At 42.1% G+C, this 24,178-nt stretch overlaps 1 protein-coding gene across 2 annotated transcripts; it reads left to right on the forward strand.

Moving 5' to 3' along the window:
• Positions 1-5,003: 5,003 nt before the first annotated feature.
• LOC118217817 (golgin subfamily A member 7B-like) lies at positions 5,004-23,866 on the forward strand. 2 transcript variants are annotated; one of them, XM_035399888.1, is made up of 6 exons: positions 5,004-5,330; positions 13,110-13,235; positions 14,992-15,144; positions 19,083-19,184; positions 20,499-20,602; positions 22,599-23,866. In XM_035399888.1, exons 1-5 carry the CDS (start codon positions 5,142-5,144, stop codon positions 20,580-20,582), a joined length of 654 nt encoding a protein of 217 aa, XP_035255779.1. In that variant the 5' UTR covers positions 5,004-5,141; the 3' UTR covers positions 20,583-20,602; positions 22,599-23,866. The 2 variants fall into 2 exon arrangements, with proteins under 2 accessions (XP_035255779.1, XP_035255771.1); XM_035399880.1 differs by having other exon boundaries at positions 5,005-5,330; positions 20,499-23,862.
• Positions 23,867-24,178: the final 312 nt, after the last annotated feature.

The raw sequence follows: 24,178 nt of genomic DNA on the forward strand, positions 1-24,178 counted from the left end.
GAGGCTCCGTGTTCGCTTATTGCTTCGTTTGTTTTTGTTTTTATTTATTTATATGTTTCCCCAGTTTTCCCAGTTTGTGTTTTATTTATTTATTTGTTTTCAGAATTCTCATTTCCTGTGCTGCTGGCACGGAAGATGATTTGAGATGGTCCCAGGAGGCCAGTCCTGGGTCTGAGTCAACAATCGAGAGGCAAAGGGGAGGGTTGGGGGGGTGTTGAGATGGCGGTGTTTGTGGTGGCAAGAAGCCTGACCTACCTTCTGCTCTGATATACACACTTCATACAGACATACATGTGCATACATACCGTACACAAACACACACATGTATATACAGTTAAAACACATTTACACACACACACATACTTTGATTATGTAGGACCACAGTTAAACATACAGCAAAGGGCCCCAAATCTTATAAAGATCAGAAATAACTTATAACTAATCAATGGCAATTTCTATACATTATAGTTCTCACACAGGTTGTAATATTGATAATTGGTCAGTCGACACAGGTACATCAACACAATATTTCAGGGATTTTAAAAGCAATGCCTTCCCCACGTGTACATACTTACACATGCACAAACAGGCACACATTAAATCTACACGCATATCTAAGTCATATAAAGTAGTATCAAAGATAGTGGTATGTATGAATGTGAGTATACTCAGTTTTACACATATACACATTCATCACACATTCACAGGAATATACAGCTCAAACCTTTAAAAATAGTTAAGAAACTGTACCTCCAGATTAAGCCCCAGAATCTAACAGTCCTCTTCATATGCCTTAATATCTTCTTGGTTGCAAAGAAAACCTGGTCACCAGTCTGCTACAAGTTTGGATTTTTCTGAAGCAGAGGATAGCCTATCCATTGTCCCACTCTGAGCTCTCCAGCAATCTATGCCAAACCAAGACTCGTTATTTTATGACTCACAAATACACAATTTTGAAGTAATTTCTTTGTGGTTTGAACGCAGAACATCTTTGGCACAATTACTGACAGCAAAATTGCTCTTTACATTGTTTCAGAGGTATCCTGACCAACTGCTATCTAATCATATTTGATTTTCTTTTTGACTTACCATCTGCATTCTCAGGCCATGTGTCACATATTCAAGTTTTTGGGGAAAAAAAAATTTCAGACAATCCTTTAGGCTATAATTTAAACGTTAAACCAATTTTTCTTGTGGGTATAAAAAGTCACACACTACTCATTTTGTGTCAGCTGTTTCTCCAGTCTCAATCTTCACCTACATTTAATGTTTTATTCTATGTTTATATTAGCCCCCTCCCCTTCTGTCATTAATTTCAAGGGGACTCCAAGCCCCAAATCAAATACAAATACAAATGTTCCATTACAGCATCGCCCCAGTTACACTCTTGTATATCCATTGTGTCATTTTATTCTAATGAAATTTTATTTTACATGGTGCTCTTATTTTATTCAGTAGGGCTGACCATTCCAACTAATTATGAAGCACGTCAGATCTTTTCTTCATCATGAGCCCCATAGTCATCTTCATCAGTAGCAAAATTTTCACCATATTCATTCTTTTTTTTTCTTTTTCCTCTTGCATTTCCTATTCTTCTGTTATAGTTTATATTTCTTAGCCATGGATTCAATTTTCGCCTATTTTTTGGAAATGTAGCATACAAAAATGAATAGCTAGTTCTCATTGCATTTCGCTGCAGACGATTAAAAGCACGCTTTAAAAAAAAAAAAAAAAATCAAGTAGTACACTTACTTAAGGCTGCCTATGCATTGAAATTCCTGACAGTTTTGTGCTGATCTGATTTACAGCCACAAGCCATAGATGACTGACTGTGGTTTGCAGGCAGCACAGAATGGCAACACAACTTAAAATGTGGCACAGCTGCAGTAACACTGCTCGTGTGTTGAAATCATAAATCATTAGGAAAACATAATCAATCTAAGAGAAACTCAGAAAAACCCAGGGTTAATCTTTCAATATGCATTCCTTTTGCTTGTCTAACAGAACATTTTGATAAACCGTTGTCACTGTGTGTGTGTGTGTGTGTATATATATGTGGGTGTGTGTGTGTGTGTGTGTGTGTGCGTGTGTGTATGTCTGCAAGGCTATGACTCAGCTTTGAACGGACCTCACAGTCTTTTGGCAGTCGGGTAAGACGCCGCCCACAAGCCCGCCGAATTGGGCCCTGCGTGTTGTGATGCAGCACGGTGAAGACATTCGCTATAGCATTTCCCCCCTCGGCGTGGCCGTCCTTGAGCCTCCGCGCCCGCGTGCTGAAGCAGGGCAGAGCCTGACGGGCACGCAGCAGAGCTCCAGAGGAACGACCTGTCTGCCATCATCCGGATCCTCGGCACACAGGCGCCTTCTGGGAGCGTCTCTCGCTCGCAAGGGTCAAAATCATTAAAGTCACATTTCACATTAACCGTGATTCATAAGCCTTCTAATGATAATCTGAAGAAAAAAAATGAGACACGGAGAGAAACTTGTACAGCTGAAGATTCTCGCCCCCTGTAAAAATAGCGCTCGCAAAGCGTTGCGCAAGAAAGCTTGCACAAGAAAGCACGACTGGGAGGGAGGAGGAAGGGGCGTCATGGCTCGGGTAGATTAGAACACATTCCAGGAAGGGTACAAATGAATCAACAGACTCCTTATAGGGAGCCCTGAGGTCATAGAGCAGTGGGTGGGACTGCTGACATTGAAGCTCATAGACACCATTTGCCACTATTTTCCATTGTCCTGGGACAAGCCCCGCCTCCTTGAGATAAACCCTGCTCTCTCACATTGGATCAGCCTCCACATACCTGTCCTTGGATGTCCTCCCTGCCTGCAGACCCACACCTGTCTTCACGCCCCCTCCCTCTACCCCCGTCTCACAGTAACCTTCAGCTTGATAGGTGTAAAAACAGGCACATTACTTCAATAATCAGATATGAAAAACCAGGTGATCAGATGTACATTTAAAAGGCAAGTTTAAAGCTTGGCATCAATCAAAATCTTTTTTTTTTTTCTTGTTATTTTTCTGTTCTGAAGTCACACGTTTCATGAAATACGAGTAAGACCTTCAACAAAGGCCAGTGAGAGCGAACCTTTGCGAAACCAAACACCGCTTGTGCTCACGACCACCTGAAGCACTGGGCCATTATCTCTGGAACCAGCCTTCTGCCAGAACAGCCTGGGTTACCGGCCCACCGCCTGGAAGCCTTTATCTGCTCTGAATGGGTTCCACTTTCCCTCTACCAACTGTCCCTGGGATATTAATGCTTAGCTAACAATTGAGCCAAAAACATCCACCCAGTGCTGGGGTGAGGTGAGTTTGGAGAAATGCGGACCCCTAGGCACACGCTCTTGCTTGACGCTCACACGAAAAGGGTTGAGAGTGAGGGAGGGACGTTGCTGGATGACTCCAGGCGCACATTTTCTATTCCCTCTGTTGGAGCCCCCCTGGAAACACAACAAAATCCAACTCGGTCCCTTTCGGTCCTGCAACCACAGCATGCCTGCGCACTGAGACATTAATCGATTACAGATACTGATGTCATTGCTTTGAATGCTTCAGCTTGATTTTTCCGTGTATTTATTTGACTATCATGGCCCAGAGACCTTAAGTGAGCCTCTCCATCTGCTGCGTTTTATGTTCAGTGACTCAGCAGAACACCGACTCCTCCTTACGTTCACCAAGGCAGCAACTATCCGCGGCTGATAATCGCATTGCTTCAGCATAACTCTTAGATTAGCGGCCAGTACAATCAGCCTGTGTCCCACCGCTCGTGGAGTCGGGGCTTGCATCCTTATGTGACTCTCTGGACCAGGTTCTGATCTGCTGCCACTACTGTGTCAGTCGCACCCACAAAATGGGAACTGCAGCTTGCACTCTTCAAACGTGTTTGCTCACAAGCCAGTGACTAATGTTTATGTAAGCCGCAGACAGTGCTGCAGAAAAGATAGTGTGGATCTGAGGAGAGATTCATCCGTCGCTGGCACTTGGCTTACTGTGAGTGTCTGGCACATCACTCAGAGGGAATAATCTAGCAGAACCAAAAGAACCCTGACTTGGGCTCATCCAACTCTTGGCAGGTCAAGACCATTTGTGTCCCATTAATGCAGGCTCACGGATATATTCAGTGATTTTTTTTTTTTTGCAGAAAAGACTTTTACAGAGGAGAGCTTCATCCATTTATTTAGCCTTATCCTATGCAGAGGGGAAACAGGCAACAGTGTACATTTTTTTGTTTGATTGACAGAGAATGAAACATAACATCTCCTCTTGTTCACGCAGTAACTCTAAGGATAGAGATTTCAGGCAAGCGCCCTTGCAGCATGAAATGAGATATTGCTCTCTGACACATTTGTCAAAAACAACTTGGTCTCTATCTGAAAACCAGTTACACTTCTACATGCACTGAAAATCTCTTACGGCTCTACTTTGATGTAATTATAGCTGAGACCCCTTGTTCGCAACTGCAAGAGCTTTCCATTTTGTGGCTTGATTCAAGTGGACTTGTGTCTTCTCATCATGCCAATGGGATCCTACTCTCCAGTAATACATTTGCATTAGACTCATACAGTATTTAAACAGTTTAAGCCATATAAGCATTATCAATCTACTCATCATCAATCAAAATATCATAGCTGCTTTGATTGCAACACTGCTTGCGATGGCAATTATATGAAATACATCTTACCACTACTTACTCTGCATATATTACATATTTTCTTTTTAAGCTCGTAATGTCTTTGTTATTTGTAAAAATATGAATTGAATCATTCTATGGAATATGAAACTATTGGATTCTCCGTTTTATTGTAGTCAGTTAAACTGCTGACTGCTGTATATTGTAGGATTATAGGCACTCGACAATGTCTTATAGCTGAAATATTAATGAGTAAACTGGAAAACATGCACTCTAGTGGGAAGAAAAGAAATGGGTTAAAGAGATCACTGAATAATCATATCGTTGAGGGAAACCAGTTGTCTCACGGGACATAGGCACACTAATGATGTGTGGCTAATTTTGGTGAGCGTTCGACAGCGCTTCCTGACTGATAGTACTGTTCTAGGATTTCACGAAATCAGGAGAGCTCCTCTTTCCCCTCATTCGGAGACCGGCTTCTATGAACTGGTCCGTTTTCATCACACACAAATGAAGTTCGCGTTAAATCCTCGGAATGCATTGGTGAAACCCCCGATAGCTGCTCGCTCCACCCTCGTCTGCTTCGTCCCTCCCTCAATCCCGCGAAGCTTCGTTCTGCACTGTCCCGCAACAGCGAGTAGAAACGATTTCAGCACCGGGACAGATCCTGTACTGTCTAATGGCAACATGGCGACAGAGGTAAGAGGCGGTATATAAAGCCTACGGTGTTCTTCTGTTGTTACACCTTACTTAAACGTTAGTTTTTCATCACATACAGTGGTTACTTGTCACGTTCCATAGCTGTAGAAGATAGCGCGCGGTTGTGTTCGGACAATTGTCGAAGGGAAAGGTTGCGTGTGGCTAAACACAAAAGCTCAATTCCCGCAGATTCGTTTGGACTAATAGACGTAGCTACGTGTTTGTCCTACGTATAAATTGGCTAGAAGACAAAAACTAAATTAGTCAAGTGTGAGAATTATTTAAAAAAATAATAAACAATTACATCCACAAGTGTAGCCTACATGCATGAGCGATATGTCCTCTCTTTATAAAGGTGTCATTGTGTTTAATTAAACCGCAGAGAATGCTGTTTAAATTCGATTTTTTAAAAACATGTTCTGATTTACACAGATAGCTCACTGACGCCATCAAAATTACTTATTTTAGACAACAATAATTACGCCTATAGGCTACATTATGTGGGTACGTGAAGACACATTTGACCTGCGCAGCTCACGAACAGTAGCCTGTGGAAGAAGTCAAACACAGATTTTAAGAATCGAATATCCAAAAAACACGGGTGTAATGTTGCCTTCATTTGTTAAATGAGACATTAAAGAATAGCAAGGAAACGCTTCCTACTTGCGTTTTTCAGCATTCTACTGTATTTAGCGCTGATAAGTGACGAAGCTAGTAGTCTACACTGCTGGGACATTTAAAAGGATAGAAATGCACGTTAAGCTTTTTGGTGGTGAGGAAACACCGTTGACTCAGGAGTCCATGCGATGGTAAATGTGTGAGAGCGTGTGGGCGCACTACGCTCCTTGGTAGCCTGCTGGGGTGGAAAACTGTAGCAGAGGCAGGGTTGTCAGCACCGTGGACAGTTGCCCTTCGCACAGGCACACCTCTTGTGTTGCTATTCGTTTCCAGATACATACACGGAGTTATTCACCGAGTTACATCCTGTCATCATATCCAATGGAAAATAAGGTGTTGACAGGATATGTTTAATTTAATCATAAAATATATTTAAAAATTCAAAATAAAATCATTTAAACGAGTGTTGTTCAGTGGCTGTTTATTATAAACGTATGACCAGCTGTAAAGGACGCGATGATGTAGTGCCGGAACAAACAAACACAACATTGAAAATGAAATGAAAATAGTGCCAATCAATCGCGCTGAAGGGTTATTGTGGCTGCTTAAATATATTTTTGGCGTCTCACTTGAAAAATGTTAAATGCTTTTCGGAGTTGGGTGTCAGATTTCATCGGCTGTGCCAGTGGGGTGCAGTGGCCATAGAGCAGGGCTAATAATAACCGATCTGGTTGTAGTCCAATGTGGTGTGCTGTTAAGTAAAGGTAACTAACCATCATTTCATCTGAGCATTTCTCACTGTATAAATGGTATGTAAAGTGGTTATGCTGTGTAAAGTTGATCAGGGAGTTGATGCTTTGCAGTAGTAACAATAATAATATGTGATGGGAAAGGCCAGTTTTCTTGCGTCGGCGTAGTGTAGTCAACTTGCCAGTAGTTAAATTCACAATATGTAGTCAATGTGCATAAAATATTTGCTCGAAGGCTTGACCTTCACGACGAGAGCAGCCGTGCTAAAGGCTGTCTTTGATCTGTGACATGATATTTGTCGCGTGTTCTGGTAATAGTTGCAGTTCTCTAAAATGATGAGGTGTTTTGGATTAAATGTAGGCATACACACGGTGCAGTTTCCACAAATATAGCTGGGGTTATTTTTCAACTAACATGGTGCAGAATGTGCATACGACGTGTAATTAAGCCTCTACGCATAGACACTTACAGAGAAAGTCACAACATATAAGTAAAAACTTTAATGTGCCTACAAAATAAATAATCATTTAAAAATATTCTTCTTCTTCTTCTTCTTCTTCTTCTTCTTCTTCTTCTTTATCATCATCACCATCATCTCCTCCTACTTCTTAATAATAATAATAATAATAATAATAATAATAATAATAATAATAATGTATTTGACTATTTGGTCTGTTCCTTTCTACAATGGTTTTCTGAATCCCTTCCAAACGGGATGTCATTGTTGTGTTTGGCTGCTGTACTGAGTTATCCTGGACCACCTCCAGCACACACGTATACTGTGAAGTATCAGGATGGAAGTGTCAGTACACAGTCTCATCTAAATGTGTTGCATACGAAATATGACGGCAATTAGGCTAGCCTCCAGCACAGCCAGACAGAATTTGATGAATTGCTTACTGAACACTGAATAATTATCATTCCACTCTGAAAAGCATAAGGGGGCCGACTATTTCTGGACATTGTTGTGGAAAAAGTGCCCAGGGATGCCATAATTTTCTTTTCCTCTCAGCATTCTAGTTTTCTGTTTCTAAATAGAGTGTACATAGATAAAACAGATCCGAGGCTTCTGTGTGTGTTTTTTTTTTTGTTTTGTTTTAGCTTTTTTTGTTTTTTTGATTGACCTGTTATGCAAATATGGACAAAGACCAACGGTGTCTCAGTCAGTGGTTGTAATGCAATGATTGTAATGGCCTTCTCTTTAGAATGCTGATAATGAGTCTTTGTAAGAACACGGCTCATTGTGTTTTGTTTATAATACGCCTATTTGCACATTCCCTTATGAATTTCCAGGTCAGTCAATTATGGATTTTAGATGGTACATATTTTAGAATTTGTTGATTAGTCTACAGTTATATTATATTAAATTTAATGGTAACACAACAGGGAATTTTTGGCCTGCTTGATTTTTTAATGATTTGTAATCACTTCCAAATTGTTATTTCAGACAAAGATATAAAGAAAGAAAGAAAGAGGATTCATTTTTCTGTCCTTGTTAAATTGTGTTTTTGAATGCTAAAAGAGCCCAAACTGTTATCATTGTTTTACAGAGGGCCGAATGCAACACAAACAACAACCTTTTTGCTGCAGTGGTACCCGTGTCTTTTGACACTCTCACCTTTGACAATAAAGGTTTCCGCAGCCAGCAATCCTTGCACCGTATACTGTTTCCACTCTGTTTCTGTTGTACGGTAACTGGCACAGCACAGCTGTGTAATGGTGTAGTCAGTTCAGCTTCATTGATTGCGCTTCCAGCTGATGCTTGCTGACGGCAGCACAGTCCACAGCAGGGTATTTCTCTCTTCTTTGGCACCTCTGTTCAGGTCCGAGCTCCATCGATTATTAATCTGTATTTGCTGTAACACTTGGGAGGAATTAGTCACGCTCGTGACAGCAAATCTCAAATCGCTTCATTTCCTATTTACTGAACCTCTTTTTGAAGGTTCAGAATTTATTTCCAGTGACTCTCAGTGCTATGTTAGAACGTGATGAATGTCCCCTTTGAATGACAAAGGAAATTCAATGGGTATCAAACTTCAGCTGTGGAGTCTTGTTTAACGATCACGTCCATCAGCATGTGATTTTGTCTTGAGCCTTTGAAATCCTTGCCAGAGCAGGAGTCGTCTACAAGTTGCCTTAGCTGTGCTCTGCTTCTGAGATTAAACTGCCACTTGCTTAGAAGTACCCTACATCACAGTTGAATATACAGCAGTTATGTCAATACGCATATGCCGCAACACATAATCCACATCCAATGCTCAAATTATGGTAGACATTCAACGTCTTGGGTACGTTTTCCGAATGTCTTGATCACTCCCATGACCCTGAAAGTTATGGGATACTGGATTTTAGATCTTGGCAAAGGGCAGAGGGCAGTCAAAGATAGGCTTGTCCTGCAAGCTGTCATTCACAGAATAAATGACCCACAATGGCCTGCCTCCTGAGTGTACAGCCAATTAAATTAGTTGTAGTAACCTGATGGGAACCCCATATATACAGTACAGTTGCTCAATCTAATTTGGACAACAGAAAAATCTAGCATCACTGAGTGAATCAGATAAATGTCTATGGAAAGTAATATTGTAGCAGGATTAATTCTAAATTAGGCTACATTGCAAGGCATACTGTATACATAATTTGGTCCCTAGTGCATGAACAAATATAACTGATTTATACTGTGTGCTGTGTCCTGTAAAGGAGATATATCATCTCATTTTTAATGGTTTATTAGTGAACATGTATGCGCAAAAGGATGTTTTAGGGTGTCAGGTGGCTAATAAGTAGTATTTAGAATATTGTAGTTGCATAAGAAAAAGCTAAATCTTAATTATGAGATTTTTTTTGTAAATTGGACCCATGTAAACTGTTAAAGTTTATCTAACCACACATATAGCTGTGTAAGGATAGAGCATATGTTTCACTGATGAGGCCGTTCAGCTGGGGAGACTGGCTTAAGCAGGCAAAGTACAGCATGTCCTATGAGGCCAAGTGAACGTGCGTCCTTCAGGGGGGGTACAGACAGGCAATGCATTGCATGCGGTCACCATCATAATGCCTAAGTGCCTCCTGTTTCTTCTGGGTGGGTGTCTGTCAGATCGTCAAAACTAGAGCCTCTTCATTCTGCCTGGGTGATTGCAGAGTACAGCAGTGGGCTGAACAGAGAGGCTCAGAGGAATGGAGGAGAGGAGGAGAGGAGGAGAGAAGATTTGGCAGAGAATTGAGTCATTGAGACAGAAGGGAGCTGTGATTTGTTGTACTTCCTCAATCAGCGAACGCTAAAGCAAAAATCCTCAGCCGTGTTTTTGGATTGGAGGTCATGTCAGATGGAGACCTGTTCCATTTCTGTGTTACATTCTTGCTTAAATCATATATATTGACCCATCTCCTGGCTGAAACATCCTCCACTAATTACTATCGTGCAGACTAGCATGTCTTCCAAACTACATGCTGCCTGAAATCGTTTCTTCTCACACTGCAGTCCACCAGCTGAGCTGCACAAGTGTTGCTGTGCACGGTCACGATTCCATTCCGTGAGACCCTTCCCTTTGCTGTGAACGCTCTGCGAATATAAATATTTTAGCTGCAGCCACGTTTTTTTTCGAAAGCGGTTACCGACCGCGCTAATGGCCGTTTGTTGCTCTTGGTGCTTCCTATTTTCAGCAGCAGATGCCTGGCACACAGGAGGTCGGTTTTCTTTCCCTGCTCTGTATTTAGATGAGCGCCTCCGCATCGTTTGAGCATCAAGTCTCCCTCAAAGCGTCTGACGCACAGAAAGCACCAGAGAGCATCTCTTCTGTTCGGAAAACCAGCCTCAACAAACGCCCAAATTTGGCCTATTTAAACAAATTGATTTTTTTTTTGAAAATATTGCAGCTTCCCATTGATTAGTGAGATGGGCGTTGTACAGTGAGAATTGCAACTTTGGAGTGAGTTTTGTCTCTTTTAATCACAATTTTTTTTGTGGCAGTAATTGTAATAAATGGATCATCCGTGACAATCATCATGGCAAATCCAATATTCCAGTAATAATTACGGCTTTACTCAATAATTAACTTTGCTTATATGGGGTGGGTTGGGGGGGAGGTTGCAGAGAGGATCAAAGATTCCCCCGTGTTGGGGAAACAGAACCTTCAGCCACACAAGGGGGTTTGTACATGGAATGAAAATTGGCTGTCCAAACTGCACCACATGGTCTCCCCAAGAACTGAATTCCAATGTATCCCCAGGAATGTGTTTAATGAGCTAAAACTACAGGCAGATGTATCAGATGCAGAATACAACAGAATAGTCAAGGTATTGGTTTTATAACACAGTAGCTACAGGTGGGACACTGCTATTGCACCCTGGATCATGGTCATTTATATAAATTGTTTCAGTGGACTGTCTAGTTGTAAAAATGAGTGTCATATATTTCTAAATATAAGCTATGTTAAATTGCTTTAGAAAAGAGCATCGGCTGAACAAACCCATAACTGTTGACTTTACCATTTTATTGTTTGTTGCGTTTTAAGGCATAAAAATACTGTACATATTAAGATAGACTGTATACTAATCGAAAAGATATATCAAAATATTAAAAATGTCGGCAGACGGGAGCCACATCAAACAGTTAACATTTAACAGCCCTCAGTTTTGAAATCCTTTTCCCATTTCTAGCCGTTCGGTCCAAATAGTCGATATGCTCCCCTCTTCTGTTTAAGTGGGACGAACTGCCAATGTGACATCCCGCAGCAATGGGCAGTGTTAGGCCCGGGCTAAAGGCCCAGTGTCACTGCTGCCTGCCGCGGCGCGGCAGACGTGTAATTACACTGAACGCCACGCTTCTCCTGACACGCCGACTGAGCAGGCCTCGCTCACCTCCAGCGGCAGCGAGGTCCCGCCGCGTACGCAGCGAAGCGCCGACAGACGCGCCGAAGCCGTCTGCGCCTGACTGTGAACTGAAGCTAATTGGCGTTGCCTCGCGCGGAGTGAAATAACAAAGATGACTCGTGTGCTTACAGTGCGAAGACGGACGAGAATTGATTCACTGTTCATTTCGGACCTTGGCTCCGAACGAGCCGAGCCTCAATGCATAATGATATGGCAAAGAATCAAACCGGCACACAATATTAACTGTTCAGACACTACAATTCTTAAGATGTAACGCGCTGTATTTGCATAATTCCAGTTTCACTGATTGCACAGTTGGCAACTTGGTATGATTCCCAGCCCTAGGCAAATAATTTACCCAAATATGTCTAAAAACGGAACAATGTAAAGTCTGAGGAAGGGTACTACCTACTATCTAGATAAATTGTGTAATATAATGATGTTTTTTCAAGGAATGACTAATACTTACTGCACATTAAAACTCAGTGGCCTAAAAACAAATAATCTATTTTGTAATCAGTTCATTATGATATCTATATTTATGTTGATTGTTATCATATTGAAGCATGTTTAATGTATTTTTAAGAACTGATTAGACATACATGGAAAGACTGTGTAGATTTTATTTATTTATTTATTTATTTATTTATTTATTTATCTATCTATTTTAATTTGTTAAACAATTCAAACATACCCTGCCACGGCAGTCAGTTAGCCCCTCCTAGCTAACGGGCTTGGGGTTACTTTGTCATTTCTGATTGGTTTGGCCGTGTTAGACCAAACCCTCTTTGTCCTGCGAGACTCCCCCTGGCTCGGGTATTGAAAGACATCTGCGCTTAGGCAGGGCTGCAAAAAGGGATTTATCCTGAGAGCCAAAGTGCCATTTCGATTAATGAATTCTGGGGCAGTAGCACAATGTGAGCTCCCCTCTCATACGGATTAGCCGTAGCCAAGAGCTAAGTGGTTTGCTGGGGCGTGCTGATTTGAGATGAGTGTTTAGAAATTAGATACTCATCTCAGGGGAAGATATGATAGCTGCAATTAAGAGGTATTTCACTCTATTTCCAGATATCTAAACTCAACGGGGTACTTATCTAACAGGGGGTTAGAAATACATTTCGGGGGGGCTCCTGCTGACAGTTGAGTTCTTTACTCTAAAAGGTTTATGTCATTCAGCTGAAAAAAAAACTTTAGGTGGGCGGACAGGAGAGCAGATTAAATGAATTCTTAGCATTTAGGGTATAATGTGGCATACATATCCATGTTACAAGTGTTTTAATGTCAAATTACCACGTTTCATTTAAGTCCTATTCTTATTGGCTACATTGCTTACACCTGTCACAAATAGAAACATGCTTCTTAAGATTTTATAACAGCATGCTTTGTGAGTTCCCCTGTTCTATGGAAGGTGAAAGGTTGTGTTCTTCTTGTTTTTGACATGTGCTGAGTCGTCTGTTGTGCAAAGGACAGAATGTGTGACTAAACCCTGTCCCAGTGCTCTTAGTTAATCAATTCCACCCAAAATGGCTTCCTCTCCCCCAGTTCCACAACCTGCAGGAGTTGCGTCATAGTGCCTCGCTGGCCACCAAGGTCTTTATCCAGAGGGACTACACCGAAGGGACCGTCTGCAAATTCCAGACTAAGTTCCCCGCTGAACTGGAAAGTCGGGTGAGTCTCCACACACCTTGCTTGGAAGAAAAAAGGAACATACATGGACAGTGCCTTACCCTGCAGTACACACATGCAGATGGACTCAGTGGGATGTGGTGACTCACTCACCAGCCTAGGGTGGTGCATTAATAATAAACTGCCAGTTTGAGTTTTTGTGGAGCTGCTGGTTGATTGCATTAGTGTCTTATAAATGTCTTGCTGTACCTGCAGCCTGTGACTTAAACTACTTCCCTTAAAATGTGCAAGACAATGTTTGTTGTAATATGAGTTAATTATGATTTAAGTGTAACCAAGAGAGAGAAGGGTCAATGCATGAGCTTTATAGATAGATTCAGTCATTTTTGAGGTCAGTCTCAATGTTTATATTGAGTAGCTTGAGAGAGGAGGGAGAGAAGTGTTAATATTCAAAGACAGAAAAGATGATAGAAGTGGTGGAAGTTTGAAGTGAGCTTGATTCAAGCTCTCTTGTCATCAGGCAGTTAAGTCACTAAAAATGTTAGAATCATTGCCTGAGACTCCCAAACAGTACTAGGGGGAGAAAATAAAAGAAGCACCATAGTAGTCCCATTGGTACAAATTAGACAGCAGTGGATGGTACTCCATTTTGTGATGCAGAAGAGGAAGCAAAGTGAGAGCAGAACTTTCCTTCATTTCTTTTCAATAGTGATAACACTGATGTGATACCTCATTTTTAAGGTGCACCATACAGAAATCACACAGACAGACTGAGATCTGAATCCTTTGCATATGCGACAGAGTCACGGTCCCCATGTAATTGCCTGATGGAGAACATTGCTTTTGGAGAGCCACTTGCTTTAGTTAACTCAACATAGGTGTTAATTAAACGCCACGGTGCTTTATGAATGTCAGCCGCAGCCAAATTAGTTTATACGGCGGAGGTATTTTTAGAGTAGAACAGCTACTATATAACTGTTCCCTGGGATACCAGACCTATAAATAAACTGTGTCTGTGGAAAGCGCTGCAATGGGAGAGCGTGCAAGCATGCACCTCTTTGCTCACATTGATATTTCAATTTGGCGTCATCTACTGCATGATGCTTTTGGTCAAGATTGAGTGATACAGGATAAATATGTTTGGAGTCCATTTTAATATGTTCAGATGATAATCTCAGATGGGAATTTGATGTTTCATGACTCTAAGTCACTCCGATCAACTGCACAAATGCTGGTGAATGATTTCTAGATGCTTATGCTGTGGTAATCACAGTGTAATATAGCAATGGTATATGCACAATGTGTAAGATATCCAGACCTGGGTCAAATACGTATTTGTTTTGGATTCAGATACTTTTCTACGCTTTACTGATCTACAAGTGTATTGGAACCAATTAAATACTCTCAAAAAGTGAAAACCTTGCCTTCTGGTCATATTGGCAGGCTCAGTTACACCAGCCAAGATCAATAGAGCACAGAAAAGTACTTGAATCCAAAACAAATACGTATTTGTTCCAGGTCTGAAGATATCATATCAGGGAACATAGACTAAAATTCCAGTAAGAGTTGTCTCAGAAGATCAATGTGTCCTTTAGTGAGTTCAATCAAGCATTCATCGATTAATTCTTTATCCTAACTTTTTCTGTTGAATGGCCATTTCTTTTTTAAGGTCTTGGCTACTTATAAATATGGGGAGGAGGAGTGTTTGGGGCATAGCAGTGGATTGAATGCTGTTAGTTGAAGTGCATTGACTCCCTGCACTGATAGTTCAAACCATCCTTTCTACTCTCTCCGGTAGATCGAAAGGACTCTCTTTGAGGACACGGTGAAGACGCTGAATAACTACTATGCTGAGGCGGAGAAGATTGGGGGCCAGTCGTACCTGGAGGGATGCCTGGCCTGTGCTACAGCCTACATCATCTTCCTCTGCATGGAGACGCGCTACGAGAAGGTGAGGCACTTCTGCATGCCATGGCAACCCAACACTAGCCCAATGCCAACGTGACACCAGCACCACACCAATGCAATGCCAGCACAGTGTCAACACAGTGCCAAAACAACACAACACAAAAAACGATTACACAAAAGCAATTACAACAAAATGGCAATGCAAAAGAATATCAATTAAATACACACAACACAAAGGCAATGCCAGTTGAACATCAGCGAAATGCCAAAACAGTGGTAATACCAACATTACAGTTATATAATGCAGCACTAGCTAAATATATTTAATTATTGCACAAGCACAGTACACATAATTCCAACACAGTAAGCAAGCACACTATAGATATACTGTATTTTGAACACTACACAGACACAATTCCAGCACAACATGAACGCAGCATGAGCGCAATGAAAACTGTATGATCGCACTTTCCATCAGAAATGCAATCTTAGAACAAAATGCAAAGTACAATTAGTGCAATCGCCATTGCAACACAACTTCAAATGCAAGCCCAAGACAAATACAACACTGTCCATTCAATACTGAATTATAATGGCAACACAGTCGAATGTGAGACGAGGCTACAAATACAATTGGGCTTTCCAAACTGAATTCCAAAGCCATTAGAGAACCAAAACAACATTGTGTAGAGCACAACTACCTGCTGGGTGCCCAAGACACAAAAGTCTTTATCCAGCTTAACGCACCGTAAGTACTTTGTCAGAACCAGCGGTGGCAAAGGCTCCTTGAATTTCAGTTGCTGATGCTGCAGTTGAAGGCTTAGCTGACGTCTTGGCTTTGTGACAGCATCTGACGGACAAAGCTATTCGTGTGCATCCAGCGAATACGGGGTGTCATCACATGCTTACGGCATCAAATGGAGCAGATTGAAATCGACAAGGAATGTGAGATAAGGTTTGACTCACGTTTGCTCTGTTGCGCTTAGGTGAAGTTAAACTCCGTGCATACACTCGTTTTCGGGAACTGCTGCACCTGTGTGCTCAGGAGCATATCTGTCCGTGCCGCCGATAGCATCAGACTCGGCTCCACAGATCCGTTCTGAAAGGGGTGTGTGATTAATGCTCTTGTGTGTGTGTGTGTGCAAGTGTTGCTTTCACATCAAGCTTAGCTGGAACAAACAGCAGTCACAAGGAAAACCTTTCTTCAATCTGCGTCCAAAATCTTCGTTTCGTCTTCCCAGCATGTGAGCTGCTCTAAAGTGGCTCCGTTCAAGTTCAGTCTAGGTTTGCGAGCGGCGTTGAGATCTTATCGCGCTACAAAGCAAAACACCCGAAAACGTTCACCCCGGCTAAAAGAGAAAAAAAAAGGAAAAGTTGTTTAAAATACCCAGGCCTGAATGATAAGATCCTCTGTCACAAGGAAGTTGTGATAAACAGTGCCCACCCACGAAGGCTTTCTGCTGGATAACGTGGGATCCCCAGGCCACACAGGAGTGCACAGATGCACAAATGCACAGAGATTAACATCTGAGCCATCAATGACAACTGATTATAAGTAGCTTTGTCAGGGCAAACTGAACAAAAGACAGGAGGCGGTAGCCTGCTCATGCGATCGCATCATAATGCCACGTGCACATTGCCTATGGTAGAGTGTTTAAAGAAACGTCTATGGTGCATATAGGCACTGGCAATAGTTGCAGTGCTGACTGGGGAGCGCTCGTTACTTCATTCACAGTCAAGAGTGACAGGAGGAGTGAGTAAATATGGAAACTGCCCCCAGCTTTTTGTGGTTCTTGTGACATTTGACAGTCATACACTTCCTCCAGAGGCCCTGATGAGGCCAGTGGTGCATAAGTACAGTCACATTAGTTTGAAAAGAAAGAAGTGAAGTGAAAGTCAGTAATAACCATGGGCTCTTTGAAGTAGTTATTACTCTTTCATAGCAGCTGTGTGCCCATGAATTAATTCTACATTTATTTTTGTACATTTTCTTCTATTTTTCTCTTTCCTCCCTAGTGTCATATTTGTATTATTGATGCAGGACTCACTCATCCCCATTCTGCCCTAAGAATTACAGTGCATTGCTTCATTCAGCACAGACTAAGATTGGCAGCTATGGGGAATAAAATGTAAATTAACTAGTTGACCTCCCTTCATGTTCATGTTGTTCAAATGCCCCCTGCATTAACACCATAAAAGAAAACCGAGCTAATTATCTGAAAAATTCAGTCCAGCGATGCATGACTGTGTGTAGGGAATGCTCTCTGACATCCTGTTGATGTCTCATTGGAGCAGCATGTACTAACTGAATAATATTCACAAAAATAGCACATTAAAAATAAGATTTAAAACATTATGCTCATCTGATGTTCCAGCATTTTCGCAGGCCTGCTCTGGAATGCTTACCTTCCAAAGTATCTGGTCATAACAGGTGCTTTTTAAAAGTCTTCAAGGGCATGCCACAACCCCCAAAGGTCCATGTTAAGGGATGTTAAGTTAATCTGTCAATCATCACAAAAAATGTGCCATTATCCACTGTCCTGGATAAATTCCCAACCAAACTCTTTGTCTGACCATTTAACCTTTCCCCAGTTTAACAAGCTAAAATAACCCCTCCTTTTCCGCCTTAGCTCATGTGAGGTGAGCATTCCGGAATTAAATGGTCGCTGTGTGTTTGCCTGGTGAGCCCAACATCATGGGTGGTGGAGTAAACCCCTCCCCATGCAATATTTTGAGATCCTGAAAGATGCTGTTTACTGTAAATGCAATATATTATAATCATTATTATTAGCTGTTGCATGCTACACGCCTTGCAATCAACAAAAAAGTGGTTGATGATGTAGTTCCCCATCTGCTCAGTATGAACCCTGCTGTGCTGTGCTGGGCTGTGCTTGACACAATTATTGACATGGTGGTCATCCAGAGAATTGTGAGGTCAAGGAGTGGCACAAACAATCAAGGCATGCACTAGGCCCAGCTGGACCTTGCGAAAGCATATAAACATGCTGATATAGGCTTTTATGTGGAGTGTTTTATGTGGCTGTTGTTATTGTTGGTTTTATTGGTGATAGTGCGGTTGCCACTGAACTAAAACCAGATCAAGGTTATTCTATTCTGTAATAGTCTCCTTTTACTCAAAAGTCACTGAGTCATGATGGGGCAAAAACAAAATGGTCTCCTGAGCACGGAGCAGGAAACACTCCATTTCCCATGACTGGGCCTGCTGGTTCTGAGCAAGCAGCTGTCATAGCTCTCTGCGGAATGAAAAATACCCCAAGCGCAAGCTAAACAAACTGCCAGCTGGGACTTTATAGTATTTCCAAAATTGCCTTCGCTTCTCTATCTGCCCTATCTAATAGGGCTGCATTTCAGATGGAGTTTGCAAATTGAAAACTAATGCAGTGAAACTAAAGCCATCAATCCTGGTCGTTCGGTTCAAGGTAACTGCTCAAAAGAGACGTCACGGAGACACTGTTTCAGCATGTTGGCATAATTGTTATTCAGGAATATACATGCATATAATACAAATTTACAAATTTATTTAAAGGGGGAAGCACTGTTTCAAATGATGATTAACAAGTCTCTTTGATCTTCCTCTGATGTTCTGGATAACCTAGCAGGGGAAGTATGTCACACCGTTTCTCAAAGTATCAACATATAATACTACTGCAACTTAATATTGCCCTCTGGATATCTGCCTTTGGTATTTGTAGGTTCAGCACATAAAATGTCATAGGCAGGCTTAGATCTTCAGTGGGATCAGCCGTTTGGTTTTCCCTGAAAAGCGTTTTAGAGAAATTATTTTCTTGGAGGCGATTCTCTTTCGTTGCATGTGGCTGGCCTATAGGCTGTATGCAGACTTTTTCAAATGTAAGCATGCTCATTCAGGCTAACATTTCTCCAGCTCTTTTACTAACAGCCCTTTGTCTCACCACCACTGCTTCTCTCTCCTGACCAGTATTGCCGTCTGCTCCCCTCCAGGTGCTGAAGAAGATCTCCAAGTACATCCAGGAGCAGAATGAGAAGATCTACGCCCCCCGAGGCCTCTTAATCACAGACCCCATCGAGAGGGGCATGAGGGTTGTATCCTTTTTTGGAAAGGTGGACTATGGGTGTGGGTAGGGGCTGTCACAGGAGGTCTCGGGGTGTGACATGTATCCCAGGACATGCTGGTCCTCTGGGTCAGTGAGCTTGGGCTGAAATAGTACAGCAGAGCAGAGTGAATCTGCATACTCACAATATGCAATATGCTTTGCATTGCATCTTATAAAACACTGTTATGTCTTAGCAACGTAGCACCAATGTAACCACCTCCCACACACTAGCAGAATTTGGTAAATGGAGCTGAGAACAGAAGCTGATTGGCTCAGAGTGACCAACATTCTCACACCCATATTTCTGTAAACACCCCATGCACCACTGTTGGAGTTTGGGCTTTGATGGGCCTTTGTGTGTGGATGTGAGCAGACCTCCTCTTCCGTAGGGCCTTAGCTGTCAGGTTTTATCCCCCTCGAGCATCTCTGGCAGCTGTGGAGCTCGGGCCAGCTGCACTCTGGGTACTGGAGTGATAATGAGATGTGCACTGAGAACACCTTTGATTAACTGTGGTCAGCTGTCGAGCCAGAAAGCAGGCATGTTTCTGTTTGCGTGCATGTATGTGAAGCGTGAGTGTGCATGTGCCTGTGTACTGTATGTGTGCGCACGTGCCTGTTTTAGTCTCTCTGCATGCATATACTGTATGCATGTATGTACTGTACAATATGTACAGTATGGAAAGAGAGAGAGACAGTGTGAGAGAGAGATGTGAATCACTGACAGATTGTCCCAGAATTCAAAGGCTACGATTAAAAAAACAACAGCTGTGGCGATGATGCACACACAACATGTTGTGTTTAGTCTAAGAAGGAGTATGGTGTTTAATTAATGTAGCAAAAATGTATTTATTACTCAGGTATTATGGCAGCATCTCCTCTGCCTCTACATGCCTCTTCTGTAGACGCAATAAAAGTATTAGACTGTATATGTTATTCACGTTACAACATACTACACATATTACTATATGCAGTATGTTATGAGCAGTGCACCATTCGAACCCGAGAGGGTGGATTGTTGACCACAGTGTAGTGTGTTAACCACAGTGATGTGAATTATACTGACAATATTATTTGGGTTGGAGAGGGTGTTTTTTAGTACAGAGAACCGCAGTGACCTTTCGACCACAGGAAGTGGGCTGTTCATGTAGTGCTTTAACTACAGTGTGAACGCTAGTGACATTTGGACCGCAGCGAGGCAGTGTGACCACAGACGGTGGCGTGTTAATGACTCTGTGACCTGTGCGACATTGTGTGGTCAGCAGAGGGCTGGATTGAGTGTGACCCTTGACCTCTCCACGCTCAGATTGAGATCTCAATCTACGAGGACCGGGGTTCCAGCGGCTCCAGCTCAGGGTCTAGCTCCACTTCCAGCAGCAGCGGCCGGTGACTGGAGGATCAGCACCAGGGGTACGGGTACCGGGGGGCCGTGGGGCTCCCCAAGATCCGCATGCTGAAACATGAGAGTACCCGATTCTAACCCAAGGGAGGGGACAGCCCTCCGGTTTCGCAAAGAAAAACACATACACACAACATACATGCAAACATGAATCAAAACACAGAGACTTGCACGCACATACTCACACATACACCATACATGGTACACATACAAACAAACACATGCACATGCATATCCACAAACACACATGCATACGGTACATGAACATATGCACATGCACATGCATTCATGTGCACACATGCTCAAACACACACACACACACACACACTCATACAAATATACACCTACTGTTGTTCCTGCCAGTTGCGTTTCCATAGGCATCTCCCTTGTAATACTCATCATAACATTCATTTTTTCATAACTCCCACAGGTTTTTCATAAGAAATATTGAAAGTACTGTAATTACATTAATAATTAATATTCAAAATTCTGTGGTGAAGAAGGGGGTGTCTGTCACAAGTCACCTTTTAGTTGGCAGGGCTCAACAAACATACTGGACTCCCAATGACCTCTCAGTGACCTGGAAAAATACTGCCCCACAGGAATTCACTTTCAAATGGGTCTCTGAGAGAGCGAATGAAAGCAATCGCAGATCACTGCCATCCTGGAGGATAGGGACTGTCTGCCAGCACATGTTCCAAAGCATGCCCGCAGCCATCCAATGAGCTGGGCATTCCACACGGGGCACCCCCTCAGCTGGGCCTTCCCCCACGTTTCCAGCTCATTAGGAGCACAATGGAAAGCCGATGCCCCTCTCAGCTCTCTGATCTTTATCGGATCAAAGCGCCCAGATGATTGCACTTAGCTTTTTTTTTGTTTGCGGTTCGGCACGGACACGGGAACGCTGCGTGAAATTTAGCGTGATAGGGTGCAATTTTCCATTTTGGCCACTGTCCTGCGGTCCGTGAGTTTTCTTTCTCGCCGGATCCTTCAGGCGCCACAGTCGGGATTAATTTTGGAACGTTGTAAATCAGCCGCATTGTATCGTCTTATTATTTTACAGTCTTTATATTTCAGTCTGCATGGATGGGCGCTCCTTGGCTTTCAAACAAGTGTCTCACATTTACACATTAAAAAATTGCATCCTGCCAAGTGGCTGACTTCTACTAGGACCTGAGCTTCATTGTGCCCTCACAATATAACACAGCTCTGGAAATGTGTGGAAAGCTTGAGTGAAAGACAGCCTCTTATCTGTATCTGTTAGAAGATTGCCCTGCATCTCTGTGAAGCCGTGACAATGCAATTGTAGCAGCTCATCTACGTGGATCAAAGGACCAGGAAATGAAGAAAACTTATGCTGGGGGGGGGGGGGGGGGGAGGGGGCACAAGCATCTTCAGGCAATGTCTCCATGGAAACGCAAGTCCATTCATCCCAGACGCTTTGATCCATTTCTATCCACTTTATTACATTTCATTTCATTCATTCTTTTCATTGCTTTATTTCCATGTTTGCTGTCATTATTATTATTATTATTATTATTATTGTTATTATTATTATTATTATTATTATTATTATTATTATTATTATTATTATGTGTGATGTATTTTGTTCCACATTTTGAATATCTGGATTTCTTTCATTTGAAATAATTACATTTAGCTAAGTACTTTTCTGTTTATGAGTTATTTTTGTCTGCTTGTTTTTGTTGTCTTTTAAGTTTAGGAAAATGTTTCTTCAGGTGCCAATCCTTCCTAGCAGCATTTTGTGCACTAATAGGCCCCCACCCAAATCTGTTGCGCCCTCTGTTGGCCAGGTGGGGGCACAGCACTACAGCAACCAAACACTGTTGTGAAAGGGTGGGCTTCACTAGAACAAACATTCATCTTATGTTAACTTAAGGGTTAACAGATAATAAAGCTTATCGCGCATGTCTGTTTAAGTTAATTTACAGTACATGTTTCTGTATGTCTATTTATTTTTCTTTCTGTTTTTCTCTTTATTTTCAGTAACCTCACCTGGCCTCCTTTAAACCCCCCCCTCCCCTCCCCAGACTTTGTGCATTTCCCGAGGTTAGTCATTCACTTCCTGTACCCTTCCACACACCGCACACCAGATCGGTAGGGTCCCTCAGCAGGGGGGGTCGCTGCACAGCGCTTTGATGCCTTCATGTTTCACCCCCCCCCCCCCACCTCGTGGATACCCAGCCTGGGGCTGACCTGACTGACCCACTGGACATTCAGCTGCCGCGGCCGGCCGTTTGTAAATTGTGTGCTTTGTACAAACACTGTCCAACGCATGAGACTCTGTGCAGCGGTGGCTGTGCTGTGGATGTGCGGATTGGATATTTTATTGGTGTCCTGTAAAAAAAAGAGGGGATAAATGTACAATAGCCTTTTGGAGGGGAGGGGAGGGGATGGGAGTCAACATGGAGGGGTAGGTTACAATAAAGCTATTAAGGGAAGCACTAGTGGTGGGGGCAGAGTGGGCGGGGGTGGGATGTTGGTGACAGGAACTTCCAGATGAGTAAAAGTGTGGATGATAGCGTAGCACCGGGATTACGGTATGTAATGAGGTCATACTCAGAAAGCCTCACTGCCAGTCCAGAGGGTGCAATTTGTTATTCTGCTACGTGAGTCACTCTTGAGGGATACCACGGAAAAGATTCTTCCCTAATATGGCCGAGAAGTGAAGTATGGTGTTGAAGGCATGCAGCAGGGAACAGCTTACAACAGGCAGAATACATATGTAGAATGATAAATGAAAACAAATTTATGCACTGAAAGGGAATCATTAACTTCCAATGTGGGAGGCGGGGCTCTGGATCGGGAGGGGTGGGACTTTGTGTCGGGGGGCCAATAAGGGATGGAGATCCATGAGAGAAGTAATCACTGGGGTTTCCAATGAAGCCAAGTTTACACAGGTGTATACGTTGATGCAATGTCTGTTATTGTATTGATGTAGTGATCCACCAATTAAAATGGGATCAAGCTAGTCTTCCTATTGACAGAAATTGAGATGGCACTGATTTTTTTCATACATGATTACAAAAAATATCCTCCAAAGAGTTCATAATCCATTACTGTTACAAGTCCAGATTTTGACATTGAAAACAATCAACTGTTTTTCTTTTTAAACATATTTTAGTGGTCACATTTGTTCAAATGTCGTGATTCTTTTCATTCACTTTTTACAAGCAAATATTGAAAATGTAATATTGTATTGGATATAGAATTTCCTCTAAAACAAATAAATAATGTCACAAAAATTGAACAAGCTTTGAAGGCAAAGTGATATTGTGTTTTTCTCTCAGTATTCTTGGTGCAGTCTCAATTACACAAAAAACAGCTTGAAAGAAGTTTGAAACAGACCTCCCACATACATAAATATTATTTCCATTTGTTTTATTTAGGTTGTGGTAATAATTTAATAGTTTTTATTCAATGATGCCATATGTGTGACAGGGGAATTTCACAGTGGACAATGGTAATCTGAACATAACATAACATAACATAACATAACATAACATAACATAACATAACATAACTAATACTATTACAATGCATTATTAGTCTAAGTAAAGCCCACC

The sequence above is a fragment of the Anguilla anguilla genome, chromosome 2 (assembly GCF_013347855.1).
Source record: "Anguilla anguilla isolate fAngAng1 chromosome 2, fAngAng1.pri, whole genome shotgun sequence".
NCBI classification, from domain to species: Eukaryota; Metazoa; Chordata; class Actinopteri; order Anguilliformes; family Anguillidae; genus Anguilla; species Anguilla anguilla.

Excerpts from the sequence above, each read along its gene's own strand:
- LOC118217817 (XM_035399888.1), top strand. The coding sequence starts at position 5,142 with ATGAAGTTCGCGTTAAATCCTCGGAATGCATTGGTGAAACCCCCGATA. Across the intron at positions 5,331-13,109 it reads ATGGCAACATGGCGACAGAG|TTCCACAACCTGCAGGAGTT; the intron begins GTAAGAGGCGGT and ends CCTCTCCCCCAG. Across the intron at positions 15,145-19,082 it reads TGGAGACGCGCTACGAGAAG|GTGCTGAAGAAGATCTCCAA; the intron begins GTGAGGCACTTC and ends GCTCCCCTCCAG.